Source organism: Citrus clementina, unplaced genomic scaffold, assembly GCF_000493195.1.
Source record: "Citrus clementina cultivar Clemenules unplaced genomic scaffold, Citrus_clementina_v1.0 scaffold_2, whole genome shotgun sequence".
NCBI classification, from domain to species: Eukaryota; Viridiplantae; Streptophyta; class Magnoliopsida; order Sapindales; family Rutaceae; genus Citrus; species Citrus x clementina.
This window is the reverse complement of record NW_006262688.1, coordinates 27,467,050-27,479,161: the sequence shown is the minus strand read 5'-3', so window position 1 is coordinate 27,479,161 and position 12,112 is coordinate 27,467,050. Positions and strand designations below refer to the sequence as shown.

General features: G+C 32.8%; 1 protein-coding gene across 1 annotated transcript; it reads right to left on the bottom strand.

Annotated features, from left to right (window-relative positions):
- Positions 1 to 2,404: 2,404 nt before the first annotated feature.
- LOC18052688 (pectinesterase) lies at positions 2,405 to 4,694 on the bottom strand. The gene is made up of 2 exons (XM_006448145.2): positions 3,746 to 4,694; positions 2,405 to 3,254 (listed from the first exon to the last, which is right to left on the bottom strand). The coding sequence occupies exons 1-2, from the start codon at positions 4,641 to 4,643 to the stop codon at positions 2,575 to 2,577; spliced, it is 1,578 nt and encodes a 525-aa protein (XP_006448208.1). The 5' UTR covers positions 4,644 to 4,694; the 3' UTR covers positions 2,405 to 2,574.
- Positions 4,695 to 12,112: the final 7,418 nt, after the last annotated feature.

The following is a 12,112-nucleotide window of genomic DNA, read 5'->3' as shown; positions in this document are numbered from 1 at the left end:
GTGCTCCTTATATTCTCCTTTTACTTTTATAAATAAACATTATTAATAATTTTTATTACAGATTTTGATTCATTAATCCTACAAATAAACACTGTAAAAGTTAAATGGTGGGGGCATTGGTCAAGAAGGCTTAGCTGGCATGGTCTTGATTAAAAATTTGGACATTTGTGGTCAACTGTTGTGGGCAAGTCTGCATGGGATTTTAGTGCCGTATGAATGTAATGTATATCATTGTCTGAAGGAAGCCTCCACTAGCTAAAGGAAGCTGACTGGCTGCAATCATCACCATTTTCACATCGATGCCACCATTCTTCATTTTAAGGTGGAAAAAATGGAATTTCTTTTTCTTATTTTCTTATTTGTATTAATAGAAAATGTTTCGAGCCGTTCATTTTTTTTTTTTGTTGGGTATACCACTCATTGCATTTTGCGACACCAAAGATGGGGAGAATGGACCCATTCAATTAGATAGAGTACAACTTGTACAATTTTAGGGTAATTTTTAAAAATCTCCCCTGAGGTTTGGACTTGTTGCAAGTAGATGGCGAGAATCTGTTTATTTGTAAAAAACCCCCTACCGTCAGTTAACTTTAACATTGACCGTTAGTTGACTGTGCAAAGACAATATTACCCCCAACAACAATTTGTAGACGGAAATAACTATAAAAAAAATTAAAATTGTTGGCACGAAAAGCACAAACCCTATTTTTTGACAATTTTATCCTTGTCAATTCCAAAAATTTACAATATCATAGGTAAAGATTATAACTATTTCATTTTCAAGTTTTTAATTTTATCTTTTTTGTAGAAACTTTAAGAAAATATCAATAATTTAAAGAGGATTTTTTAAATTTTTAATTTTATCTTTCTTGTAGGAACTTTAAGAAAATATCAATAATTTAAAGAGGGTAAAATAGCCAACAATTTTATTTTTTTTTTAGTTATTTCCATCTACAAATTATTGTTAAGAGTAATATTGTCTTTGCACAGTCAACTAACGGTCAATGTTAAAATTAACTGACGGTATGGGATTTTTTACAAATAAATCAATTCTCGCCATCTACTTGCAACAAGCCCAAACCTCAGGGGAGGTTTTTAAAAATTACCCTACAATTTTATTGGCTCTGTATAGTAACTATTCTTATATCCCTTCACAGTCATTCCTGTAGAAGATTCACATAGCGAAAAAAGTCATGGTTTTTAAATATTGTCTAGTCTATGGGAATCTTCAACAACACAAAGCTGTTGGATCTTTCAGATAATGTTTTTTTTTTTTTTTTTTAAAAAATAACTCAAAATTGGTGTGCTATTCTTGATGGGTCCTTCAAATAATGTAGTATATTCAAATTGGGCATATGTTGATACGCATAATGACAACTAAATTACTTGTAAAATCTTGATGGCATAGAATATATGGTGCAAATTAAATATACAACCAACAACCGTATTTGCTTAAATAATGGTTGTTGCCATCCAATTGTAGGATAAGGTGTTTCATATGACTTGGCTTTCAGCGTCTGCCAACCGAAAGTCACTACAACTTGTGGTTTAACAAAGAAGATTTGGCCTACTTTTAGTCCCCGACTCCCATTCTCAACAGCTATCCAATTTTATAACATTATCATTAACATTGAGATTCAATTTTTAAGCTGAAATTTCATACCCTAAATTTAATGGTTGGACCAAAAATACTCTTTGCTGCCTGGCATTATTATTCTTGGGAGAGAAATGGTCATCTTCATTCAATGCAAATGGATAATCTCGAACTTAATAATTATTATCTGATAATATGTCAGTTTTCATCAGTGCGTGACTTTCAATTGATTGATAATCACAAGAATAATCATGATATATATGCATTGAACTATTCAGTTTTCCGGGGACAGTGACATGATGCGTACGCAGGACACAGCGCTACGGATGTACTACGAGCTAAGCAGCTAAATTATCAAAGTCATGCTGTTCCACCATGGCAATTTACAAATAAAGACAACTAGCTGGAGGCAGCAGGATGCATACATGGCCCTACTGTTCTAACTCATTTATTCTCCGAGTCATGAATCTAAATTTTCATTCAATGAAATGATAGTAAGAAACAGCTTCCGGTTTCATTTTCATGAGGACTTTGAAAAATTGGACCGTGCATACTGCATAGCATCGGCATTTAATTATTAAAATGCCTGGATGTTTGCAACTTTCAACCACAACCTGGTATATTAATTTCATGGAGAAGAGAGGTGGGGTTTCAAGATCATGCTATTAAATATTAAATAGGAACTAACAATCATATATACAACATAAAAGCTATTATATCACTTTTATTTTCACAATTACATATATTACAAATTGATAAAAGATTAGGCTATCATACAAATTTCTTTTATTCTTTAACAACAAGTGCAGGTAAAGCATCGTCTCCTAGTATATGTATATGATATGTGTAAATGAAAACAGCCAACAAAAACTATACGACAATTTGAACACGTTAAATCCCTTTTCCCATTTACAAATGACGACAAACACTATTGTTTCCCTAACATTATTAAAAGCAAACTGCGTGCGCCTGATGATAATTCACAAACCAGAATCAAACGGCACTCCGGTGGCCGGAATCCAAGAGTTTCCGGCCAAAAAGTTTCCAACCGTAAACTTCCCGGCCTCCACGGGGCTCCGTATAACATGGTACCCGGACCATTTCACCCTCCCACTAGTGCTTGCACCGGTTCCGATGTTCATATACTCAGCATAATAAAGAGTGCTCAAAGCAAAACTCCCACTCCACGGCAACCAACCAGCTGGATCAATCACTCCATCGATATTACACTTCATAAACACAGTTCTTGAATATTGCTTCCATGGCCTGCCTAAATAACTCTTGAACGATCCCTGACCCGACTCCGCCGTAACCCTAGAATTATGAACAATGATGCCTGTGTTTTCGTTAGGGTCTTTTCTTCCTTGTGCTGTGACAGTGTTCTTTTGGCCGCCTATTGGTTTTCTTATGTAGATGTTGCAGCTTTGGAGAACAACTGCTGCGTCCCCAAATATGAAGTCTTGGGTTCCATATATGTCACAGTTGCGGTAGAATTGGCGTTGAGAGTAGACATATAAGGTATCTTGATATCCTTTGAAGCTGCAGCTATAGAAGACCGAGAAGTCGGAGCCAGACCGAAGGGCTACTGCTTGATGGTTTGCCGGTCCGGCCGTGTTCTCGAATGTCATGTCTCTAGCAATGAAGCCTTGGCCGGAAACAGCTGCCATAATAAGTAAACACAGTGAGTATAGTATAAGGTTTTTTTTCCACCCCCTCCCCAACAAAAGATGGGAATGAAAATTAACTTTTTAACCTATCTGGCTGTCTTTGAATTCAGGTAACTAATAAAACAAAGCTGTTTGTCAAATCCCCCAAAGTGTAACCCTCAAAGTGTAATCAAAAGATTGTTAGATGTTACTTGTATTATATGGTAATTTATGAATTATTATTTTCGAAAAGTGAAATATGAAAGTATAAGAAGAGTTTTAAAATTGTCAAAGTCGTTACCAATTGATGTGAACAAAGGAGACAAGTTTGCTATTTCTCTCACCAATTCGAAAAGGGCTCAGTTTGTTTATTGGTTTTAATTGGTGGAAGTAATTTTGTTTGTTATTATTAATAACTTTGATAAACTTATCGTTCTTCTAATTATTATTATTTTGATCATTAAAGCGGAGTCATACTCATGCATGGGTGGATCGTGGAGCTTACCAAAAGTTGCTGTGCGGAAAGTAGTGGTGCCCCCTTTCCCATTTTTGTTACTAGTAACAATCGTTGCATCGATCCCATCTCCAATTAACATCAAGTTCTTCATAGATCTCTTAATCTCAACATTCTCTCTATACACACCCCTTTTCACGTAAATGACAACTCTTTTACTTCCACCTCCTAGTTTGACAGCTGCAGCCACACCCTCTGAAATGGTCTTGTAATTACCAGACCCGTCTTGTGCCACCACAACATCAGCTTTTGGCCCCACCCCACTTGACTGGAGAAGTCTTCGATCAGCGGCGGATACCCACGTTGGAAATCCATTGACAAGTAACCGTCGGCCACCGTTCCTTTTATAAGCATACGGTATTGATGAAGATGAAACTGTGGACTTAGTTATAGCCAGTGAATTGCTAAGCAACTTGGAGAAGTTGCCTGACATAAATGGCAAGGATTGTAGATGAGAATGCAAATTAAAATCAGTGAACCCGTTTTTGCATGTTTCTTGATTGGCAATAGCTGCACTTAGCCAAGTTACAGAATCAATCGGATTGCTAGAGCTCATCGAACGATTGAGATGATTAACTGTATCGTCGTAAAGATCCTTGCAATCGACCAAAGCTAACTTGGCTAGCTTATTGAATGAACTCAAGTCCATAGTCGAAATAAGTTTGTGAGCGTGTATGGCTTGGTCAATGGTGACCTTAAGGTTTAGGTCACGAAAAGAGAATTGGGTTTGATCTAGCTCCAAGTTTGATAAAAAATTAGTGGCCGTGTAGTGGTTGCATATTTCAGGATATGGGGTCTGGCTACACGATGTTATTAATTCACCATGCGCAAAGTTTAAAGAAAAAATTAGAAAATGAATAAAAAGTTGGATGAGCACAAGCTTATCCATAGAGACCAAAAAGGCTTGCTAGCTATAGAGTTTTGGTATGATTGAATTATGTTGTGGATGATCAAAAGGTGGCAGGGGGAGGGTTGTTTATATAGGCCAAACAATTTGTGGGGAGAGGTACGTACTTGTGTATTTGTTGGTGGATGGTATTTTCATGATATTTGGACGGGGTTTTTGATGGGGCCATGCATGATGCTTACGTGAAAAAAGAATCTTCTGGATGCTTTGTGGTTGTGGGTCATTAGGGTTTATGGTTGGTTTTGAATGTCGCCATGGGTTTAATTCAAGCGGATGTAACACGCCATTAGACTTTGTTGGCATTGTAAAGATTCATAAGTTTTCTATTTGTTTAATTTTGTTGAATAGTGGAAGACCAAAGACTCAAAATGACTTCGTATTTTGTAATTACTCGATTCAATTTGTCAGCAACAAAATGACAAGTACGATTGGTTATCTACGCTATTGGCTACCATTAATTCTTAATTGGGTAAGTTTTAATTTCCGCTGGTTTTAATCATAAACTCATATTTATTTTTATAAGGCATTGACTTATCGTTTTGGTGGAAAGATTAATCTCGGTAGATCATTTGTCGGTTTTTAAACAAAAAAGGATTCGTTACTATGCAAACCATGTTTTAGATTTAATACTAAGCATTTTAGGCTATTGCTATATACTGTATCCCGAGAGTATATGATATTCCTGAGATGCCGTAATTGGATCCTTTAGATTTTTATGCTAAGTTTTTCATCTCAAATTTTTTTGCAACGATTAGTGGATTTGGAAAACTGAAACAACCGTTCAATATTTCTCTCTTATAACTGAAATGAGCGAAATGCAAAATTATTTCTCTAAAATGAATTTGATTCCAAACCTACAAACAAATTAAAATACGACACGATCGATTTCTCTCTCTCTCTCTCTCTCTCTCTCTCTCTTTTTATTATATCATCAATTTTTATTCTGTCGGATATCAATTGTTTTTTAGATTGCCAATTAAATCAATCAAATTTCGTAACACTATCCACAACAACCGTTTCAAATTCATAAAGAGTTAAACACTACAAAGCACATAATAATAATAATAATAATAATAATAATAATAATAATAAATTAATCTTCATGCAAAAATTATTGATAGTAGATGAAACTTTCTTTCTCAAATATCAAATCAACACAGCAAACCAGCAAAGTGCTCCGAACGCAAACAATATCACGTGAACTTTTGGGGTATTTGACTACGATGTCCAGGATAATCCTCTCAAAATTTACTTTTCAGTTTGGTGAACGATAATCTTAATGAGCCTTTTGTTTCATGTTCTTTTGTTTACAAGTGTCAACCCATCAACCTATTGTTTATGCAAATGATCTTGTTTACATATCATAATCAATACCTAAAAGCTGATTAAATTGCATACGTGCATGTGAATTAATTTTACTTTAATTTATTCATACGTGGTAAGTAATCCTCCATTGATTTTTTCTTTTTCTTTTTTTTTTTCTTATTGGGTCATTTTTGCCCTAACTACAAAAAAATCATTAAGATGAATGGCTTGAAAATGTTTAAATTGGGTAAGCATTGAATTCTTACTTTTTGTTCATGAACGGAAAATCTTGCTGGCTTGGAAATTGGAATAAAGCCTGTGCGTTTTAATTTGTCTCTATCACAACCAAAACGCTGAGGCCACAGGAACTTTAGGATATTTTTGGATTGGTACCAAAACGTAACAATAGATTTGCCCTTGTTATCAGGGGTCCGACTATTGTGCACGCACGGTACCCCCATTTTCAATTGCATGAATGTATTTTTTTTTTTTAATTTTTAACAATGATGTCCCTATTGTTTTCTTAAAAAGTAAAAAAGTAAAAAGTTTGACACATAATTTTAGATTATTTTAAATTTTATATTATGGTCAATTGACCTAATTGGGCTATTAAAATTAAAGATAATGTAAGGGTAATAGCATATAAAAAAATTTTAGTACATTAAATCTTTTTTGGGAAAACAACCTAATATTTGTTAATCCATAATAAATAATTTCAACAGATAATAAAAATATATGTTGAAATATATTAGACTAATGTATTGAAATTTTAAAGCTTCTAATTTTTTTTTTTAATTTAGGGACTGCAAAGTAATTTATCAAAAATAGGGATAACCGAAGCACCAGGGGCACCATAGCTTTGTCCTAGTTATTGATTAAAAAAAAAAAAATTGTTTTTAGCACATAGGTTTTGCATTCTAATAAAAATAAGAAATTAAAATAAGAAGAAAGCAAAAACATAGAAGTCCGATTCAGCTTTCTTAGAAGAATATAAAAAATATTATAATTTTCGTAATAACGGTAGAAAATAATAATTAACTTCAAATGTTGCTGTGGAAAGTGGAAAAATTTACTCGTCTTGTCACAATTTCATTAACCCAATTTTAACCACATCAAAGTTACCCTCCACGTAGCACATATCTACCTACTAGGATTCTAAAGTTGATGTCCCCTAAAAAATTTATAATCTAAATAAGAATATAAGTTCATAAGAACCGTTATCTGAAAAGTCGTTTTTAAAAGTAAATTTTTTAACACCAAATCTTTCACAAATGGAAGGATTGAAAATAACATATTGACCAGTACCAATCAGGTTTGATAAAAGAAATTATCAAACAAGACAGGAAAAAGCTGGATCAAAACCTAATATTCGACGGCCGACCCTTACTTCTACCTCTCAATTAATATGCTGGACCACGCTAATTACATCAACAAAATTTTCTGTTTTCTATTTCCATTCCAATCGTAGGCCTCACAAATGCGACTGACTGGAATGAGCCACTACAACCACAAAAATGTTGTAAAAGCTTGATCGACCAATTATATGACGAGTAAAGATCAATCTGAAAGTAATATATAAAGATCCGAAAGATCTATCTTCCTGAAGTGGTTGACTTTGTGAACCACTACGCATGCACTTCATGGTTCATGAAAGCCACAAAAATGCCCTGCATAATGGAAGAGGGTTCCTAGCTTGCCTTTAACCAAAAGACAAACGAAGAAATCGAGTACACCTTTTTGAAAATTAATCTCAATTATTTTTGAAATTTTGATTGCCAGCTTGCATCTCACATAAGAGAATCAGTGTTTAACATATATTATTAAAGTTATAATTTGACAAAAGGCTCCGGTGTTGAGTTGCAGGTCTTCCATTTTAGTACACGAAAGATATGGATACATGGATTTGATTAAAGAGTTTTAGACCTTACTTAATGTTATTATTGAGTTTTTACCTAATAATAAATGTAAGCTTATATATATTTGGGTCAAACAGTTCCAATATCCTTCTCTCTTTTTTTTTTTTTTTTTCATTTTTTAGTTTTCACATGTTCATCATATTGTGCTACATGAACCATGAACCACGACGCACTTCATGGTTCATGAAGGCCATAAGATCAGGGGCGAAGGTAAGAGTGGGCTTTTTTTTTTTTTTTTAAGTTAAGTATAATTTATAAATTTAACTTTATTAATACTTTAAAAAAAAAAATCTAATAGCCCACCCCATAAAACAATACTAGCTTCGCCACTGCATAAGATGCCCTACCTATATATAATGGAAAAGGTTTTCTAGCTAGCCCTATAAACAAAAGACAAAAGAAGAAATTGAGTACGCCTTTTGAAAACTAATCTCAATTATATTTGAAATTTTGATTGCCAGCTTGTATATCACATAAGAGAATGAGTGTTCAACATATAGTAAAGTTATAATTTGACGAAAGGCTCTGGTGTTGAGTTGCAGGTCTTCCATTTTAGAACATAAAAGATATGGATAACAGTTCAATACATGGATTTGACTAAAAAATTTTAGACCCGACTTAATGTTGTTGTTGGGTTTTTACCTAATAATAAATGTAAACTTATATATATTTGGGTCAAACAGTTCCAATATCCTTCTCTTTTTTTTTTTTCATTTTTTAGTTTTCACATTTTCATCATATTTTTGTAGATGTTTTCAAAATATTGTGCAGGGGTTTTCATTGAAAGAAATTGTTACACACATATATAGAACTAGACTATGTACTAAAGGAAAAATTAAACTTTTGTAATTACATGCATGATGATAAAACATCCTTGATACTAGTTTATGTGCATGCTATTTGAGTTACACGTAGGAGCAAATCTTGTTACGTGAATTCATTGAGATAATAATTTGGCTGCTTATCATATTCCACCTCAATTTGATGGGTGGTATTTGAATTAATTTATGAACTCCAAACTTGTTAATAGGTCAATATAAGAGACTCAGATTTGCCAGGGCTCCATAAGATATCTGCAATATGATGAACCAAATGAACAATAATGTGAATATTAGGTCATTGTGATATTAGTTCTGTCCTTGTGATTAAATTCGTAAAGAATACAAAAAATATATTGGATTTATTAATTTGTCTAAGGTAGAAGGCTGATCAATTAATTATTTGATACATGTTATATATGGAAGTTGGAAACTCTGTATTATAGGATTAATTATATTTATTAATCATTAATTCTTACGTTTTGACTAATTTATTATTAGTCACATTGAAATATCTGCCAGTTTGTTAAATTGAATTAAAAGATGATTAAAGAATGACAGAGATTAATAACATTTAGAAGTTAATTTGAAGGGACAATACATACAAATTGTTGAATTATTGAATGGATAATCATAAATAATTTGTTTTCAACATTCTGATAAAAGTACCTGGCGGATATTGGAGGAGTCATAATCTTGTACTTAATAGTCCTTCTCTGTGGCCACCCCAAGCGTGTCTTATTGTCTTTCCATTGTCATGGCGGACAGCTATTTAATCAAGCTTTTTTATTAACTATTTTTTTTTAAAAAGGAAAGCTACCTTTATTCTCATCAACGTTGCCCTTATCATGAATAGGAATCTAATTTATCTATTTTGCAAAAAAAAAAAAAAATTATTTCTCTAATTATTTTAAACCACATTTTCAAGATCATTTAAGGCAAGAAACATCTTCATTATGTTTTGCCTCGAAATAAAATTAACGAGCTTTTGAATGCAATCTTAAAAATACATAGTTCAACACAACAGCAATCTATTCGTATTATTTTTTAATATTATGTTTAATGAGGATGCGATCCATTTTTCTTTAAAATTCGGATCATTACAAATCACAAATTGATGATAATCTTTTATCTAAAGCTTGGGTTCGAAGTTTTTGGAATGAATGCACGATTAAAATGACCCTACACGAGAGAGACATTTTATGATTATTATGTCCAACAGAAAATAATTTAAGACTGCATCATTCTAACTAATTGATTTAACTTCTTGATAGGCTTCACATAAAAATGAATTGATGCATGTAAGATCATTATCAAAGAACCATAGTACAGTGTGTTAATCAGTACAAATAATATTAATTGCAAGGAAGAAAAAATTGTTTTCACACTCACGTACAGTCATTTTCGGAAATTGATATATAGCTTAAAATCGCACCCAAGAGTGCGTAAAATAAAAGCTTAAAGAGTTTTTAATGCAAAAGATTTGATATTTGAAACTCATTTATATCAGGATTGGAGTGTGATTATTTAATTATACATAAATAAACATATGGTAACTTACTTACAAATTGATATGATTTATCTCATGTTTTTAGTCCCAAATGATCAAGGTGATTAGCGTCTATTAATTATCAAGAAGCTCATATACATATAATTTAATTAGCAATTTTTCCCGTTATATGGTAAGCAGCTAATATTTACTGCGGCGGGTGCCATCTAGTTTAATGATAAAATCTCTAAGTGTGAAAACAATAAAGTTTGAACCGTACTCACTCACGTGAGAGAGGGAAAAATGTTATCATTAGGCTACAATAATCCATAATTAAAACAACTAAACATATGTTGCCATTGGGGGGAAAAATTAAAACTCATGAATAGAGCTGAAACTATTGACAAATCAAGAAAGGGCACATGGTAAAGAGTGATGATCGATATTGAATGCCACTGTTCAGAGGGAAAAAAAGAACCTTAAAATTTCGAATGCCTGCATGCTTATTGTTTTTACGAAAGGGACTTGTTATTGTTGCACCTTGTAAGAGTGAAACAAAACCAATTCTTCCTTCAAGTAATGTCTTTGCATTCAAGACACAGATAACACAAAATCATTCCACCGATTATTGAAAGCTACCTATTATTCATTGCGATTTTTTCCAAGCATACGATTTGCTAAAAATGCTTCCACATTTTGCACTGTCACACATCACTCTCTATCCATCATTTTTCTGTCTTAATTTTCCCTGAAATGAACCCCTACAAAGTTGACACTTTATCTTCAATAACAGAAAGCAAAATAGAATTTGTAAACAAAGTAATAATGCCATCATTAGCATCCAAAACCAATGTTAATTATTTTTCCGTCGCTGTCGACTTCAATTTTCAAATATGTACCCGGAAAAGGATTATTGGCTAGAAAATTAGAATTTCACAGCTTGGTTGTTTTGCTGTCCATTTTTTTTTAATTAATATTGTTGTTACTTAATTATCATTGTCTATTAACAGTGGCTTGGTATCTTCTTAATTTTCAGTTTTCAGTCACAGCTTTATTTCTAGTCCTCTGACAGTTAAGTTCCAATTACTTAGAGTGAAAGATACGATATTTGACATTCTGAAATTAAACATCAGAATCAAATTTAATTTAACAAGATAGCATACTTGCATGGAACAAATATACTATTTTGGAGTGTTTCTGATGATTGCCTATAAATCAAGTAATATTAACTTCAATGTCATGATAAATTACGTGTGTTTTCATGGTGGCTCCATCTAAACATACTGAATGTTGACATTTGACGTTATAGAACCTGATTTATGATCATTTATTGCTTCCAGCCTTCCCTTAAACCATAAGGTTAAGACTTTAGTTAGCTTTGGATAGTTGGAACCGCTTTCATCTTTCCGTAAACGTGTGAAAATTATAAACAATCAAACACATATATTCAAGACCAGCAATAAGGACAATTCTCACAATTAATAATCATCTTGTAAATTTTGTGTGGAAGGATTCTAGGCTATATGATTCATCGGCACTCAATGAAAGTTGAAAATCAAAGTTGTTGAAGCCCATTATCTTTTCACTCCTTTTGATTCCCATTAACTTACAAACATTTGCTCTTCAAAATCGGCGAGGTTTTTTATTTCATATAGTTTATTTGTTTCTAAAATTTCCTATTAAAATGGACAAAAAAATTAAAAATCCTTTTGTTTAGCACATTCGGAATCTTGGATAGATTTATACGTGGATAAGTTCATATAAGCCCAAGCCCAAATCAATTTATGGGTTCCTATAGTTCATCGAGCCTAAAATAAACCAGCCCAACTCAAAATCCCAAACCTACTCCTCCTTTCAGTCCTTTGCATGTCCAACCCTGCTGCATTGGGTTCAAAATGAAAAAAATTTGAGTGTTAAATATTT